At 45.2% G+C, this 18,993-nt stretch overlaps 1 protein-coding gene across 11 annotated transcripts in view; it reads right to left on the bottom strand.

Moving 5' to 3' along the window:
- DEPDC5 (DEP domain containing 5, GATOR1 subcomplex subunit) overlaps positions 1 to 18,993 on the bottom strand; it is a 628,116-nt gene that overhangs the window by 344,714 nt on the left and 264,409 nt on the right. For 7 of the 11 annotated variants that reach the window (XM_085634584.1, XM_085634589.1, XM_085634588.1 and 4 more), the window contains exon 26: positions 18,583 to 18,766. In XM_085634584.1, coding sequence (XP_085490710.1) covers positions 18,583 to 18,766 — 184 coding nt within the window. The remainder of the gene's footprint in view (positions 1 to 18,582; positions 18,767 to 18,993) is intronic. The other 4 variants (XM_085634591.1, XM_085634590.1, XM_085634587.1 and 1 more) reach the window with 1 other exon arrangement.

Below are 18,993 nucleotides of genomic sequence, written 5' to 3' on the forward strand. Positions count from 1 at the left end.
AGGCGCATCAGAGGGAACTGGAAGAGTTCAATATGGTGTCTCTAAAGGCCTTGATTCGTTGGGTCATTTTGCAGCTGATCAAAAGTAAGGAAATGCCTCTTTTTGTAAGGTCACATTCAAGTTTTAAACTGTGCCCAGAGCAGAGCCCTGCTGGGCCAAAGATAAAGCAAAGCAAAGGACCTTTGATTAGGGTGCAGAAAGGAAAGGGGGTCAATGTTGTGGGAACCACATCATGAGAGAAACTTATCCCAACAGCAGGCGTATACCGACTTGGTGGAGGGCGCCTGGCTGCCAGAATAACATCACAGCCGTTGTAATGAATACCGAAAGCTGTCAACTGCCACAGTTCAATCTCCACCCATCACAGTGGAGAGTGCAAAGGTTTAGGTTCAGGACCGTCCCCTGTTGCTGGGACAGAAGATCCTCTTGAAAAGGCAGCTTGACTGGAGGAACTGATGGCCATGCTCAACAGCCCAGGATACCAGACTCTCCGAATGACTTGGGCCCGGTTGTCCCTGGTGTTTTGAGAGCCCTGGGCAGGAGTATTATTAGCAGAAAGGTGTACAGGAGCCCAGAGCTCCACTCGAGACAAAAAGGCTGTGGTTTGTGAATACCTGCATCAGCCTTCCCCTGGTCCAGGTCGAAGGAAGAAAGGCTTTCAATGCCAAGCAAACTGCCCAAAGCTCCAACAAAATGATGTGGAGCTCGGACTCCCTTGGAGACCAGAGTCCTCTCATCCCCACCTCTCCCGGATGGCCGCCCCAACCCAGGAGAAAAGCAGTCAGATCTGATTGAGGAAGGGAGAGGGATCTATGACTGACGCAATCGCGGTTTTTCAGCCACCACTGTACATCTTTGCAGTTCCCTCCGAAATAAGGACCATGTCGGAATTATTTCTCTGATGCTGGGCCCACTGGGCATTCAGGACCTCTCTGCAGAGCCTGCATATGCCAACAGGCATGAGTAACAAGCTAGATGCAGGAGACCAAGAGTCCCAACAGCCTCAGTCAGTCTCACCAAAATCCAGGATAAAGGCTGAAAGATCGGAACCCTAGTCTGAATATCCTGAACTTGCCGCTACGGAGGTTAGGCCCGAAATTGCACTGTGTCCAGAATGGCTCTGAAGAAATGGATTGTCTAAAAGGGAGTAAGATGCGAATTTGGCACATTGACAGTGAACCCCAGCAAGTGCAGGAGGTTCACCATACTATGAAGGTGCGAGACGACTGCCTGGGGGAGAGCCTGCCTTAAACAGCCAATCGTCAAGGTTGGGGAAGGCTGGAACCCCTGACCTCCGCAGATGAGCTGCAATCACCGTCATCACTGTTGTGAACACCCAAGGGGTGCTGGTAAGAATGAAAGGGAGCATGGCAAACTGAAAGTGATCTTGGCCCACCGTGAATCGCAGGTAACGTGTGTGCGAAAGCAGGACAGGGATGTGAAAATATCTGTCCTGCAAATTCAATGCTACCATCCAGTCTCCCAGGGTCCAGGACAGACAGGATTTTGGTGTGTGTGATAATTGTGAACTTCTCCTTTTTCAGGAAGAGGTTGAGAAGTTGCAGGTCTAAGAGAGGCCAGTCCTCCGTCCTTTTTTGGCACCAGAAAGTAGCTGCAATAACAACAATGACCTACTTCTGATTCAGGCACCCTCTCTATGCCTCCATTAGCCAAAAGAGCCTGCACTTCCTGACGGAGCAAGGAGAGATGGTCCTCCGCCAGGCGATCATAAGTGAATGGCATGGGTGGTGGTGCTGTCGCAAAGGGGAGGGAGTAGACCCTTTGGACAATCTGTAGGACCCAGCGGTCTGATGTCACTGACCACCAGGGCAGGTGATGGCGTATCCTGACTCCCACTGGATGTTGGTCGGAGGGCAAACTAAAGAAGCTTGGAAGCAGTAGCTGCCATGGGGTGGTGGACTGACCCTACAGCTGGCCACCTGTCCGCGTTATCTGTAAGACCCACACCTTCGGCTAAGAAAAGGCTGTGAAGCCTGTTGGCCCAGGTGGATGGGAGCGAATGGGTGTGAGAAAAAAAGAGAGAGAGCGAGAGAGTGTGCGTGTGTGTGCAGGTTATCAGATGTTCTATCTATATGAAGATGATGTCAGCCCTCTCTGGAAATGTGTTTATCTGCTCCTTATTTTCACATCAGTCGGAAAGTCACTGCGTTCCAGTCGCAAAAGTCTTGCCAAAGCGAAGGGTGGCAATGAGGTGGGGAAAAGGCCGACCCCGAAATTAGAAGACTGGAACACAGATATGCTTTATTGCAACACTCAAACTGATGCATTCAATGAATTACTCTCCCCCAAAGAGCCGACCTAAAAGCTGCTGGGGTCCATAACAAGCTTATATATATATCCTACTATATAAACTATACATACTCCTGCCATCTAGTGTCGGGTCCAGGTGTTTGCAAGTTGTTTTTCTTCGAAGAAGTCTTTTCCGGTCACTGTGTAAGGTGACTCCTCCTTTCGGTGATAGTGCACATGGGCATCAACTCCATTGTTAGATTGGTTTCCCGCAAGAAGGGTGAGAATGGAGTAAGTAAGTGTAGTACAGAGATGATGGTGGGTATGTAATGTAAATAATGAGAACTGCAACAACTACAGGTGCCTGGGGAGGTGTGAGGGTGGATGTGAATCTACAGCTCTACATGCCAAGATCAGATGCTTACTGGGTAAGTAACATTATCCATTTGAGACATGTGTGCCGTAGATACATGTGCGTTTCATACATTATATAGCAGTCTTTTCCCAAAGCGGTGGCTAACCCGTAGCTAACCGGTAGGTGTTGCAGTTGTTTGAAAAAGTGTCTTTAGCACTGCTTGGCCTACATTGGCTTGTGGACGTGCTAACACATCCACACAACACCTAAAAAGGTCACAGATGCTTCTATTTTTCAAGTGGAATACAGTCTAATAGGTATAGATAAAGTTATTTTAGCTTTAGCATAGCAAGTTTGAATGCATTTAACAATCCATCTTGAAATAACAGATTTAGAGATAGAATTATCTGTGTGAGGTTTAGTAAATGCAACAAACAGTTGCTTTGCCTTACAAAAATGTTTTGTTCTTTCAATATAGTATAACAACGCTATTTTGACATCAAGTGTGTGAAGAGCTCTTTCTGCTACTGAATCAGGTTGAGGAAAGAGCACAGGTAACTCAACTGATTGGTTAATATGAAAAGCAGAAACCACTTTCGGGAGGAATTTAGGGTTGTGTGAATAACTACTCTATCTTTATGAAGCTGAAAGAAGGGTTTTTCTAAGGTTAACGCTTGCAGCTCACCAATTCTCCTTAATGGAGTGATAGCGATGAGGAAGGCAACTTTCAATGAAAGAAACTGTAACGGATAATTGTGTAATGGCTCAAAAGGTGGACCTATGAGTCTTGTAAGCACAATGTTCAGATTCCAAACTGGTGCAGGAGGTATTCTGGGTGGTAATACTCTTTTCAGGCCCTCAATAAAGGCGTTAATTACTGGAACCTTGAACAAAGATAAATGTTGTCTGTTTTGAAAAATGTAAGTATCCAAACTCTATGACTTCAAGAGCCAAATCGCTAGATTGAGCTCCTTGGGGTCTGGGTGCTTGATTTCTCCATGGTTCTGAGTGAGAAGGTTGGACTTGAGATGCAGCTTATGATGTGGAACCAATGATAGTTCCAAGAGTGTGGTGAACCACGGTTGACGGGCCCATTTGGGAGCCACTAAAATCAGTGTGAGAGATGTTTGCCTGAGCTTTCGAACCAGCAACGGAAGGAGGGGGAGAGGCGGAAAAGCACAGGCAAATATACCTGACCAATTCATCCATAGGGCATTGCCTTTGGATAGAGGGTGTGGGAACCTGGAGGCTAAATTTGGGCATTTTGAGTTGTCCACTGTGGCGAACAGATCTGTTTGAGGGAATCCCCATTTTTGAAAGTATGGAAGGAGAACTTGGGTATGAAGTTCCCACTCGTGTATTTGTTGCCGCATCCTGCTGAGGAGGTCGGCAATTTGATTTTTCACTCCTGGGAGGTGCTCTGCCAGAAGATGAATTTTGTGATGGACTGCCCAACGCCAAATGGTCTGAGAGAGGTGTGATAGTTGCAGAGAGTGTGTCACCCACCATGTTTTTGTACATTGTACATAGCTGTCATATTGTCAGTATGGGCTAAGACAACTTTTCCTATGAGATGAGACTGAAAGGCTTTTAGTGCTAGATACATAGCTAGAAGCTCTAGATTGTTGATGTGGAGCCTTTTGTGCTCGTTATCCCACAGACCCTGAATTGTCAAGTTCTGTAGATGGGCACCCCAACCTGTGAGAGACGAGTCTGCTGTTAGCACAATCTGTGGAACAGGGTCGATGAAGGACAGCCCTTTTGATAAGTTTTGTGTGTTCCACCACTGCAGAGAGCGATGGGTTCGGCTGTCTACCAACACTAGATCTGTTAATTGACCTTGTGCCTGATTCCACTGATATTCTAAGCATTCTTGTAGGGAACGCGTGTTTAATCTTGCATGAGACACTATTGTAATGCATATTGCCATAAATCCCAGCAGTTGCATAAAAGTCCTGACTGCTAAGTATTGGGTGGTCTGAAACTGTAATAACAGAGTTTGAATATTTCAAATTCTGGCTTTTTTGGGAGAGGCTAGAGCTGTGTGAGTGTTTAGAGTCGCTCCCAGATAGGACTGCATCTGCAAAGGCTAAAGATGAGACTTTTGCGTATTGACCGTAAATCACAATTGGTGGAGTAGGTTTCATGTAGACTGAGTGTGTTGCAAACACTTTTGGTGTGTGGTGGCTTTGATGAGCCAATCGCCTATGTATGGGTAGACATGAATCTGTTGTCTTCTGAGATGAGCTGCCACTACTGCTAGACATTCTGTGAACACTCTGGGAGAAGTAGTTACTCCGAATGGCTTTAAACTGATAGTGCTTTCCTGCTATCACAAATCTGAGATATTTGCGATGCGCTGGGTGAACCGGAATGTGGAAGTATGCATCTTTTAAGTCTAGTGTGAACAAAATTGCCTTGCTGTAGAAGTGGAAGCACTTGTTGAAGCGTAACCATATGGAAATGTTCTGACAGTATGTAGAGGTTTAAAATTCTTAGGTCCAAAATAGGTCTTAAGGAGCCGTCCTTTTTGGAGATTAGAAAGTACAAAGAGTAAACCACAGAACCTTGGTACGGTAATGGAAATGGTTCTATGGCTCCCTTTGTTAAAAGAGCTTGTACTTCTTGCTTGAGGAGTTGTATGTGCTCTGACAAGAGTTTGTAAGTACGAGGTAGGATACTGGGAGGATTGCTGGTGAGCTCCAGGCAATATACACGTTGTATAATGTCTAGTACCCATTTGTCCGATGTTATCGATTGCCAAATGCGTAAAAAGTGCTGAAGTCTGGTGTCACTGCTTATTGGGGGAAGGGGAGTTACGCATTGGCATGCTATTACCTCTACCCTTAAAATTGTTTCCTCTGTACCCCACTCTATAGAAACTTCTAGAGGGAGAGGGCTGTGGGTTTGCTTCATAGGAGGAAGCATTTGGGTTTGAGGATGTAATGTTTTTAGACCCTCCTCTATAAAATGAGCTGCAAAAGGAGCCTCTGTTTGATGGGTACTGAAGCGCTCCCATGGACTTTGTTACGTCTGTGTCCTTTTTCATTGTTACTAAGGCCTCATCTACTTGAGGTCCAAAGAGAGGTTTTTTTTTTTTAGAGTTTTATATAGCGCAAACTAGACCCGAAGGTATCGGGTATCAGAGCGCTTTACATAGTACCAGTTTCGTTACACAATGACACATTCATTTTTGTTAGGCATGGGGAGATTAAGTGATTTGCCTAGAATCCCAGGATGTTGAGCGTCGTTGCTGAGACTCGAACCCGGTTCCCCAGCTTCGACGTCGACCGCTTCAGGCGTAAGGCTACATCCTCTCCCCATGTTGTTTATTAAAAGGGGTATTTAAAATAGACTGCTGAACCTCAGGTTTAAAACCTGAAATTCTAAGCCAAGCATGTCATCGTAAGAGAATGCTGGTATTAATTCCCCTTGCTGCAGTGTCAGCAGCATCTAAAGCACATCTAATGGAGGAAATAGATATGATTTTTCCTTCCTGTACTAACTCTTGTGCTTTTTTTCTTGTACTCTTCTGGAAGGTACTGAAGTAGGTCTTCAATCTTCATCTTCCCAGTGTGCCCTGTCATACCTAGCTAGTAGGCCCTGCGTGTTGGCAATACGCCAGTGGTTAGCAGCTTGAGCAGCCATCCTTTTACCAGATGCATAGATTAATTTAGACTCCTTGTCTGGGGAGATGCATCTGCAGAGGTTTGTGAATTTCTTCTCTTACGAGCATTAGAGATTACTAGTGACTGTAAAGGCAACTGTTCCTTAATAGAAATGGGATCTGAAGGTGGGAGTTGATATTTTTTGTCAACCTTAGGTGTTAGAATGCGGGCACGAACAGGGTCCTTAAATTTTTCATCAGCATGTCTCATCATGATCTTTAACATAGGAAGACTGTGGCTTGTCCTATATGTCGACCCTAGCGTCTCAAATAAAGTCTTCTGCCAGAGACTCTTTGTATAATGACCCCATCATAAGCTGCTGCTTGTGAAATCAGCTCCTGATAAACTACATTATCATCTGGAGGTGATAGCTTTGCAGGGTATAAATCTGGGTCACTATCTATGGGTGGAATAATATTATAGTCTTCCCATGGATGTACTGGCAAATGACTATGGTTATCATCATCATGATCATCTCCTATATCAGGCTGTATATGAGGAGACCCCTGCGGTGTTATGCATAGAGGATCCGAGCCGGGCAACTGTGGTAGTGGTGAAGATGGTAGAGGTGAAGGGGATTGAGGATTAGGATGAATAGGGCTTGTAGCTATGGCCTTTTGTTCTTAAGAGGGATTTTATAACGTGTCCTCTAAACTAATTTTCCTTTTGGAAGGTGTTTTTGTTAAAATATGTCCAGTATCTGGATGAATGTAGATTTTCTTCTGTTTAGAATCTAGTTTTGCTCTCATAAGGTACAGGATCGGATCCGGAGGCTTTGGTAGGCCCTCTATCTATTTTGGTGCCAAAGGTTTCGGTGCCGAACCGGACTTGTCTCTTTTGTCCTTCGAAGCGGAAGGTTTCGGTTCTGAGCCTGACTTGTCTTTCGAAATGGATGGCTTAGGTTCCAAAGACGGCTTTTGTTGACTTGATCCCAAGCTGCAAGGCTTGACTATTTATTTTGGTGCCGAACCCGAGGGCGGGGCGTCAGAAACACTGTCTCGGTGCCTACCAGGGCCCGAAGGCAGAGGTGGTGCCAAAGCCTTATGTTTGGTTGAACAGAGTTTGTGGGGTAAAGGGCTTTGGCACTCACAGACCCTGTCCTGGTGGCACGTCTTCGGACTCCAACTCGATCTCCAACTCGGAATACGATTCTGGGAGAGAGAAGGCTTCTTCCTCTTCGGCTGCTGACGCATCGACCTCTATATGTCAGATCCTTCTCCGTAGATATCCGGAGTATGTTGAATGCTTTGTTGCTGCATTTTTTTTCATTGAGCCAGACGATCACGTGGAGTCTTTTTCGACCGGAACGATCGACAAGCCTCACAATGTTCTTATTTGTGCTACGGTGAGAGGCACAAGTTACAGACTTTATGTAAGTTGGTATGAGGGTACTTGGAGAGGCACGTAGGGCAAAACTGAAACAGAGTCCTTTCCATCGGTAGAAGGCTAGACCGAAGCGGATAGGTCTGAAGGTCGCCCACAATGTTTTCGACCGAAGATGGAACGTTTCCTGATTGAGTTGATACGCGGAGAATAAGAAAACGTGTACAATAACAATACAATTGACGGTACAGTGGATTTCGCACCGAGGGGAACCCGTAGGACGGTTTAGAACTGGAGCGCAGCAATACATGTCCGAACCCGGTGGCGGAAAGAAAACAATCTAACAATAGAGTTGATGCCCATGTGCACTATCACCGAAAGGAGGAGTCACCTTACCTTGTGATTGGAAAAGACTTCTTCAAAGAAAAACAACTTGCAAACATCTGGAGTCAACACTAGATGGCAGGAGTATGCAAAGCATGTGTATCAACATCACACATGCCTCGAACATATATATATATATGCCAATTTTTGTGTAAGTTGTGCAATGGATAAAAGTTAAGAGGTGATAAAAAAAGATGCATTTTCACATTTTATCTCCCATAGGAAATTTTGCACATGCCCACAGATAAAACAGCTGAAAGGATTTAAACCAAACTAAGCATGAAAGTAGAACTTTTCCTCAGAAAGTGTATATATTTTTTTTTTGATATGGTGTATATCTGTTCAATAGTTCAGAAGTTGCTGAAAGGGCTTTAAAGGGTGAAAACTTTGTTGTGTCCATTTAAGGATGCACGTCAGAGGTACCACAGGACATGGAGGATCTCAAGCTTGACGCATCTCAAAAATCACAGAGCTCTCTGGGGGCAACATGTGCAAAAGGTTTTAGTGGTCGCAAGTGGAGAATTGGGCAGTTTGGGACCGCTAAATAGCCTTTTGACATGTACCAACCCCATTCTGTGAGTCAGTAACCTATTACAGACTCGCAATTAGGGTTTGCGAGTCGGTATTAGTAAGGGGCGTATCAAGGGCGTCCCTTCCTAGTAGCGAGTTGCAGGGGGATGCATGAATGTTTTGCTACCAGAATGTGGTTGCAAAACATTCGCAATGTACTGCCTACTTCAAGTAGGTGGTAAGGCAGTCGCAAACAGGAAGGGGTCCCCAGAGGACCCCTTCCCCCTTGCGAATACTCATAAAAAACGAAACTGAAACAATTCATTTTTCTTTTGGAAACGTATCCTGTCTCCTTTAAAGAAAACGGACTGCATTTCAAAAACAAAAATGGTGTTTTATTTAAAAGCAAACACAGATATGGTGGTCTGCTGTCCCCAGCAGGCCACCATTCCTGTGTTTTTAGCGTTCCCAATGGGTCCTAAATTGAATATTGATGAGGTGGGTCAATTGTGACCACATTAGGAATCGCTAAAAGTGTCTGAGACACATTAGTACATCGCATTTTGCGACTTCCTAATTGCGAGTCCCAAATTGTTGCAAATAGGAACTCACAAAATGAAGCAGTCGTTTATGTGGACCTTGGCTATCAGTGGAAAGAGAGGCACTTACATTCATCCTCGCTCTGATTATGGTTATAAGGTACTGTGTGAGAATAAGGAAGCATGGAAAGAAACTAGTCTCTCCAGGGTGATGGTTTAAGACAGTAGAAGAGCGAGTTACGTTCTTAAAGGCGGTCCTTCATAGGAATGACTCCTTTTCTTCCCTAAATATTTCATCAGTGCAGAAGTTGGCTAAGACATGCACAGGCATTGGTCTACGGTAAATTATACGACAATGAGCCTGTGCCTACTCCGGATAGGACTTGTCCCTTTGAGTATCAGTACCATTGCCCGGGGAGCTTAAGATTAAACAATTTCAGTGCTTTGGCTTTGAAGTACTTGATGTATAGGTGAACATCAAACATTACTCAATTATTTTTCAATGTCGTCCACGAGGTTGAAGGGGTAAATAATGCCGGAAAAAGCTTGATCAAAATAGACGGCTCAAATGGCAATTGGTGACACCAATTGCGATGCTGTCCTCTCACAGAAAGCTCATCAAGTCAGGAGAAGGAAGAAGGCCCTTGGTAGTCTGGGGGGCTGAGACTTCGTAATCTCAGAAGGCATAATGTTAACTGTACAATGAACCTGGGCTTCCTCCAGATAGGACTGGTCGCTTTGAGTGTCAGGACAATGGCCTGAGGAAGCTGGAGACAAACTCAAAAATTTCAGTCTTTAGGCTTTGAATTACTCAATGTATCTGTAAATATCAGAAGATGCCTCAAGTAATGTTTCAATGTCGGTCCGCGAAATTCAAGGGATAAAAATGTTTTAAAAAAGTTCAATTGAAATTGAGAGTTAAAATTGTATTTCGTGACACCAATTGCGAACCTGTACCCTCGCGGGAAGGTCATCAGTACAGACACGAGAAGGAAAAAGACTCTTTGTAGTTTGGAGAGCTGAGATTCAGTGATCTCTGAAGAAGCCCTGAAATGTCTTACAAGACACAATGCTTAGCTCTAAGCTTGATTCCAATTCCAGTAGCTGTCAGACGAACATTGCCGGACAAAGAGGACAACCTCTATCAGACCGAATGTCCTGATAACAGAATGTTTAAAGTGCCTGAAACTCTTCCCTGCACATCTGGCATGATGACAGAAGAATGGAGAGGTCACACAAACCTGGGATAAAAACGTTTTTAAATTAAAACTACTTCACGAAAAATAAATACCTAAAGTATTCTGCAAATGAAATCAAATGATAGGAATCAAACTCCCAAATAAAACTTTAGAAAATAAAAAAACGAAGGCAAAGCAATAGTTTTCAGGAAGTCTTGCTCTGCAGACCAGTTATCCGACAATGAGGAGCAATGTCAGCTCCAGAGTTTGACTGGCTGCCAGAAAGTGGCGGTTCCAGGCTTGAATTTGATGCCATTCTGTTTGCACACATTTGTATGGATTTTGGTTTAAAACACGGCTAAAATAGGCATTTTAAAATTAAATATGTTCTTTTAAATATCTATAAAATATAAATTATCTATTTAAACAAAAAGAGAGATTATAGCCAGATAGACTACGTAGATTAAGTTTAACAGAGATTATTCTCTAGTGAAACAGTGTGCTGAGATCTCTCACATAATTGTTCAGTGCTTGGGAATATCAATGAAACGTCTATGAGGGAGAAGGTCTAGTCGTTAGGCACACTGTTCATACCTCATTTCTGTACAAAGAAAGGTCACCATTGAAACTCTTGTCAGTATTTGAAGACATCTCATCCACAGTAAGGTATTCCATTCCACGTGCTCTGTCTTCAGAGGAGTTGCAAACCAATAAATGTTTCTGATCCTGAATTGCCCAAGGTCAGAATTAAAACAATAGTAAGAATCTGAAGATGAGATAAGGAGCTGGTGAGGCACTAGTATTAAATGTACCTATGCCCAGGTTGCTCTAATCAGATAATCTGTTTATTCAAAGACAAAATGTTCTTGCATGGTTCGAAGAGATGGCTGATCTGCTGTTGATCAAGTGCCAAATTTCCAAAGCTCCAGGTTTGACACCTTTTCTGTAGCCTGTATCACAACAGACTGCAGATAGCCACTTTGTTCTAATTTATATTAGTACACATTAGGATCACCACAATCCTCTGATGACTGGCAGGTCTGTAAAGTTTGCCCGATGGCTCCGCACATCATGCAACATTGTGTTACGGTACTGGGCATTTATTTAATAATCTATAGTATTCTTGGAGGTAGTTGTCCTGTTTCTCAAAGGCTGAATGAATTACACAAACGTTTTCTATTTCAGTGATGTTAATAAGGAAACACTGAACTGGAATATGGAGTCCTTGATTACATGTAGTAATCTGGTAATCTTACGTTTTTGGAGAGCTGTATGAAGCCAACTTAGCTCTGAGCACATTGTAAAGTATTTTCACTTGTGGTTCATAACTTCATTTTCATGGGATGCTGCAAGTTACATGTGATTGAAATGTGTTTACAAAGCAGTTGGGAAAATAAATTGCATACTGTCTCATTAAGAGAGCTCTGATTGGTCTCCAAGCTTGATTGAATATGCTACTTACCAGTATGCATCTGTTCTTGGCATGTAAGGCTGCTGACATTCATATCTGTGCATAGATCGCCGCCTAGTGTTGGGTCCGGATGATTGCACATTGTTGTCCTGGAAGAGTCTTCGAAGTATCCTGAGATGGGTGACTCCTCCCCTGGACCACAGTGCGCATGGGCATCCTCTCCATCCCCAGATTGTTTTTCGCCATTGTGGCAGTGATGGAGTAGATACAGGAAGTGATGACCATGCTATACAGTAATTCTGAGAGCTGCAGCTGCTACAGGCGCCGGGGAGGAGGGTGGGCGATATGAATGTCAGCAGCCCTACATGCCAAGAACAGATGCATACTGGTAAGTAGCATATTCAGTTCGAGGCATGTGGGCTGCTGAATTCATATCTGTGCATAGAATACACAGCAGTACCTCCTATTAGCGGCGGCTACCCGTGCCAGCTGCAGCGGTCTGAAAAAGAGTTTTGAGAACAGCCTGTCCTACAGCTGCCTGCTGTTTTGAGTGTACATCTACACAGTAGTGTTTGGTAAATGTATGTATAGTGGACTATGTGGCTGCTCTACATATTTCCTGTAAAGGAATGTTTCCCAGGAAAGCCATGGACGCCCCTAACTTTCGTGTTGAGTGGGCTCGTGGGGGAATCGTTAATGTGCGTTTAGCTTTTTGATAACAGATTTGTATACATTTAACGATCCATCTGGCTATACCTGCTTTGGAAATGGCGTTGCCCTTGTGTTGTGGAGAGAAGGCAACGAAGAGTTGTTTAGTGTTCCTAAAGTTTTTAGTTCTGTCAATGTAGTACATGAGGGCCCTTTTTACATCTAGTGTGTGGAGCATCCTCTCAGCGACATTTTCTGGGTTTTGAAAGAAAACAGGCAGTTCAATGGTTTGGTTCATGTGGAACTGCGATATTACTTTAGGCATGAATTTTGGGTTGGTACGTAGTACGACCCGGTTTGCGTGAACTTGTATAAATGGCTCCTGAATGGTTAGTGCCTGGAGTTCACTAACTCTCCTTAAGGAAGTGATGGCAACCAGGAAAGCCACTTTCCATGTGAGGAATTGAATCTCACATGAATGGAGAGGTTCAAAGGGTGGACCCATTAGTCTGGTGAGGACCAAGTTGAGGTTCCACACCGGTGCTGGGGGTGCCTTGGGGGAATTACCCGTTTAAGTCCTTCCAAGAAGGCTTTGATGGCAGGCACTCTGAATAAAGAGAGGTGCTGCCTGTTTTGGAGATAGGCTGCTATTGCGGTTAAATGGACACGTATCGAGGTGTATGCCAGATTGCATCGGTATAGGTGTAATAGATAGCAGATTATGTTCTGAATAGATGCGTCTAGCGGGTTAATGTCATTGTTCTTGCAATAAATGACAAACCTCTTCCATTTGGCTGCATAGCAAGCTCTGGTAGTGGGTCTCCTAGCTTCCTTAATGATCTCCATACAGTCAGGTGGCAGGTTTAGGTAGCCAAACTCTAGGACTTCAGGAGCCAGATTGCCAGGTTCAGTTGTTGCGGATCTGGGTGCTGAATTTCTCCATGGTTCTGCGTCAAAAGCGCGGGTTTGATCCGCAGCCTTTGATGCGGCACCACGGAAAGTTCCAGAAAGGTGGTGTACCATGGCTGGCGTGCCCATGTCGGAGCAACCAGGATGAGTGTTAGTGAGTGCTGTCGTAGTTTGCGTGCCACCAGCGGTATCAACGGCGCTGGGGGAAAAGCGTACGCAAATCTGCCGGACCAGTTCATCCATATCGCATTGCCCTGCGACTGTGGATGTGGGAACCTGGCGGCAAAGCTTTGGCATTTTGCGTTTTCCCTTGTGGCGAATAGGTCTATCTCTGGATGACCCCACTGCTGGAAGTACGGTTGGAGTACTGATGGGTGTAACTCCCACTCGTGCATCTGGTGGCTGTGTCTGCTGAGCAGATCCGCCACCTGGTTGTCCTTGCCTGGGAGGTGTTCCGCCATGAGGAATAGGTTCCTCTGAATGGCCCACTTCCACATGCTCTGAGCCAGATGAGACAACTGTGGAGAGTGTGTTCCTCCCTGTTTCTGTATGTAGTACATGGCAGTCATGTTGTCCGTCCGGATCAACATGACCTTGTTGCACAGGTGTACTTTGAATGCTTTCATTGCCAGGAAGATTGCCGTCAGTTCCAGAAGGTTGATGTGCATCTTCTTTTGTTGTGTAGTCCATAGTCCCTGCACTGTGTAATTGAGTACATGAGCTCCCCATCCTTGGAGAGACGCGTCCGCTGTCAGTATTATTTGTGGAACAGGCTCTTGGAACGGTCGGCCCTTGCAAAGGTTTTGTGGATTCCACCAATGCAGAGAGTTGTATGCCCGACCGCTCACCAACACTAGGTCTTTTAGTTGCCCGTGAGCCTGATTCCATTGACGTGCTAAGCACTCCTGAAGCGGGCGCATATGTAGTCTCGCGTGTGGGACTATGAAAATGCAGGAGGCCATCATGTCTATCAACTGCATGAACACTCGCACTGGAAGGGAGTGTTGAGGTTTGAACTTTGTGATCAGCAGTTGCATGCTGTTGATTCTCACTAAAGTTGGCTGAGCTGTGGCAGCCAGAGTGTTGATTGTCGCGCCTAAGTACTGCTGTACGTGCGCAGGTTGTAGACTTGATTTTGGGTAATTTAGTGAAAATCCCAGATCGTGAAGAAGGTGAATGGTGTGGGACATGTGGGTGGCACATTGTTGTGCTGACTTGGCCTGAACTAGCCAGTCGTCCAAATAAGGGAAGACGTGAATATTTTGTCTTCGCAGATGCGCGGCCACTGTCGCCAGGCACTTGGTAAAGACCCTGGGTGCTGTTGTTACTCCGAAGGGGAGAACTTTGAACTGATAGTGATTCCCTTGAATAGTGCATCTGAGGTATTTCCTGTGTGAAGGGTGTATTGGGATGTGGAAGTATGCATCCTTCAGGTCTAGCGTAGCTAGGAAGTCCCCCTGACTGATTAGTGGGAGAACCTGTTGGAGGGTGAGCATATGGAAATACTCCGATAGTATATATAGGTTTAGGGGTCGCAGGTCTAGGATAGGTCTGAGCGAGCCGTCCTTTTTTGGGATCAAGAAGTACAGAGAGTACACCCCTGTGCCCTGCTGGGCGATGGGCACTACTTCTATGGCCCCTTTTGCGAGCATAGCAAGCACTTCTTGCTGGAGTAAATTTAAGTGTTCGGCCGACATAGGACGGTGCTTTGGTGGTATGTTGGGTGGAGTGGAAGTGAGTTCCAGACAGTACCCATGTTGAATGATGTCCCTGACCCACCTGTCCGTGGTGATGTTCTTCCATGCGGACAGGAACAGCTGGAGTCGTCCCCCGACAGGTGTTAAGTGGTCGGGGGGTAGGGAGAGGGCGTCACTGTTTGTTCTTTGGGGAGGACCTGGTGTTGCCATATCCACGTCCCCTGCCCTTGGTGCTGGATCCACGATATCCACCCCTGTTGTTTTTGTCGTAGGTGGTTTGTGTGCCACCTTTAGAATATTGTTGTTGTGACCCCTGACCCCTCGACGTTCCCCTATTTCCAGTGCGACGAAAGGAGCCACTACGGAATTGCTGCGTTTGTAGCGCCCCCATAGATTTGGCAGTGTCTGTGTCTTTTTTATTTTCTCTAGGGTAGTGTCAACGTCTGGGCCAAATAAAAATTCCGTGTTAACCGGTAAGTTCAGGATGTTGTTTTGGATCTCGGGTTTGAAGCCTGAGATGCGTAACCAGGCATGGCGTCGCAGCATGACACTTGTGTTTATTGCCCTGGCCGCTGTGTCAGCTGCGTCTAGGGCGCATTTTATGGATGCATTAGTGAGGAGTTGTCCTTCTCTAATGAGGAGTTCCGCTGACTCTTTATACTCCTCTGATAGATGTTGGAGCAGTGACTCTAGCGTGTCATAATGTGACCTGTCATAACGTGCCAGGAGTGCCTGTGTATTGGCAATGCGCAGGATATTTGCTGCTTGCGCTGCAATACTTTTGCCCGATGTTTCAAGGACCTTTGACTCTTTGTCTGGGGGAGGAGCATCATCAGTCGTCTGTGAGTGGGCTCTTTTATGAGCGTTGGCAACCACCATAGAGTCTAATGGCAACTGACCCCTAATGTATTTGGGGTCACCAGGTGCAGGCTTATATTTCTTTTCAATCCTGGGGTTTAACACCCGGGCTCTTGTGGTGTCCTTGAAAATGTCTTTGGCAGGTTTCAGAACCCCTTTAAGCATGGGCAGAGTCTTGACAGTCCTTTCTGAAGATGCGAAAGTGTCAAGCAGGAAGTCCTCCTCAATGGCGTCAGAATGTAGTTCTACCCCATGATGAGCAGCAGCCCGTTCGATAAGGGCATTAAATGCGGCCGTGTCCTCTGTAGGAGATGTTTTAATGTTGTAGAGTTGCGCATCCTGAGTATGTGGCGCGATACTTTGGTCTGTGGGGTCATCCCATGCCTGATCAGGGTCTTGTGGTTCATCGGGATCTGCGTCCCCGGGGTAGATTGTATCGTCCCCACCATATTCCTGCATCGGGTCCGATTCAGAATGGGTAGGAGAAAAGGACTGCGGATCCAGTTGGAGGGGATGGAAGTGTTCTTGTAGCACTGGTTCCTGCTCCGCTGGTAGCTTGCGTTTAAGAGGAATTTTGTATGGAACTTCCTCCCTGTCCGATTGGGAACACTGCTCTGAAGCGGGGCTAGAGACTATTTCTTCCACGCTCTCGGCGTCCTCGTCCTCGGTGCTGAATATATTGGTGGGTGCGGGCGCTGCATGCTGCGCCTCGAGCCTCGCTGCCCGTCGGTTCCGTAGAGTTTTCTTGGATCGGAAACGCGCGCAGGCCATGCATTTCGATTCGTCGTGATCCGGCGAGAGACATTTATTACAGACTGGGTGGACGTCGATATGAGGGTACTTGGCGTGGCACAACGGACACCTCTTGAACGGGGTCCTCGATTCCATCGTCGATCGAGCGTCGAAGTTTGGACCAATTCGGTCCGGAAGGTGGAAGAGGGTGTGGAGCACTAGAACTAGTAGTCGACACCGAACGGTAACTATACCGACGAAAACTATAGGCCTTTTGGCCTAAAACTAAGTATTCCGAAGTTGAGCTAAGATAGTTGCATCCGAACCCAATGGCGGAAAAAAACAATCTGGGGATGGAGAGGATGCCCATGCGCACTGTGGTCCAGGGGAGGAGTCACCCATCTCAGGATACTTCGAAGACTCTTCCAGGACAACAATGTGCAATCATCCGGACCCAACACTAGGCGGCGATCTATGCACAGATATGAATTCAGCAGCCCACATGCCTCGAACTGAACTGAATTGTCTTCGGGGTTTATTATATTAAGAGAAGAATAACCTCTCCAATGGATTTAATCAAGTGCACTTTCCTAACTTATTGTGATCACCGAAGAAAATAAAAGCTTTTTATCTGTATTTGAATAACTATCCCTAGGTTGTTCCTCAACACCACGATCAGTATGCTAATACAGCTGGTGAAAGGCAGAAGGTTTTCAAAAGAACCTGCATGGTATAATACTGCATACACATTTTTTCATGATTCAGGAAGCCCTAAGTGAGATGGGCTAGGTGAGCTTAGGGTGGGGATAAATTTGATATATCAGTGGTAAGTGTCTCTAGGAGTGTAGAATAAAGCTGTGTGCTTGATAAGAAGAAAATCTACTTATTTCAACATTTTAATGTACAATGTGCAATCCAAGGTATCATGGTTTGTGCTCAGGAAGGTAAGAGAATTTGCTTAATATTGTTTAGACAACGAAAACCAGGACTATGAAATGCTTGAAAGAAATGTCAGAGGTTAACTTATCAAAATACAGAAACATCAGAATACACTCATGGACAAAACATTAAAAAAAACACTGAGACAGAACTGCGTTTCAGAAGTGATTTCTAGTAAAAGCGTGTTAAAAATCAAAGCCTCCAATGTTTGCTATGCAAGCATATTGCTGTATTAGTTAACAGGACAGCACTATGTCCCAAATGGGTGCCCTGTGAGACACAAGGACCTCCTTGCTGGAAATTTAAATCTGATTGACATATCCATGAGGGACAATAAAAGTCTTAATAGTCTGTCAATCATTCAGTTCCATATTTGTATAAATGAAACAGCAAAAGGGAAACAGAAGTGTAAATTACTGGTGTAAATAGTTATTGGCGCCACCATCAAACACTTACTTAAAACATAGAACATTGGTCATGAGACTACAGCTGAAAACATTTAGATGATAAATGTTACATTCTTGTGTTCGATAGTGGAATGAGCTGCTACGTGACGAGGGCATAGCTGACAACATATAGAGAATTTCTAACTACCGAAAGTTTCAAATCATGACAAGGATGAAAACTGAAAAGATCTAGACCATCTGTGAAGAAAAGTATAACAACTTTCAAGATACTTATTATAGGAAGCCCCTGTCTTCATAGCAAATAGCAATTCTGAAAGAAGACCTAGTACATACATACCAAAATAGTTTAACAGGGTCTAATCTCACTGGAGATAGCAGATGAAGAAGAGTGATCAAAGTCTACAAACCACACTGGATCTGAAGACTGGAAATTAAGGTGTTACAGCACGCCGGACTGCAGGCCTGAACAGATGGCCCAAGCAATCCTAACTGCCTGTTATGGTCTAAAAATTCAAAAATAGTGCCACAGGTCCTGAGTAAGTGGCTTTCCATTGTTGCAAGGTAACTTTCAGTACTTCAATTACTACTTTTATACACCATAATCAAAGACCATGGGGGAACTGATTGGTGGAGTGCAGAGGAGAGATGCTTACCTTCTACACAACACCCCCAAAACTACGAATTTGGTTATCAAATTGGAGAGACAGCGCCAAATCCAAGAACAACGCTACTTTCACCCAGTATTGCTACTCAGTACTCTGTAGCCAAGCTTACCTGTCAATGTCAGCCTCAGGGACAAGATCGTAGCATCCCTCGGTGTAATCGTTCTGCAAGCTCTGCCGGTCTGGGAAGTAATCCGTTGTGAGAGGAAGGCACGCCGGGGTGGTGAGAGACTTCCAGTCCACCCCGACTGTACAACAGAAGCCTGGCACTACAGGTGGAGCAGACAGTATCAGAACTGCCACAAAGTATAAAGGGATGAGGCAGCAGTGGTGTTGGTGGGTGAGAGGTTCAGTTACCCAGGAGACATTGCAAATTTGACGGGATGGAGAGTAGGGCAATATATACAAATATATGCGCATTTGCAGAAGAGGTTATAAAGCAAAACAGAATGAAGAAGGGAAGAAAGGAAGGAAAGAGAGAGAGAGAAAAAGAGATAGAGGTTGTTAACAATTGCGGTGCTGT

This window comes from Triturus cristatus, chromosome 11 (assembly GCF_964204655.1).
Source record: "Triturus cristatus chromosome 11, aTriCri1.1, whole genome shotgun sequence".
NCBI lineage: Eukaryota > Metazoa > Chordata > Amphibia > Caudata > Salamandridae > Triturus > Triturus cristatus.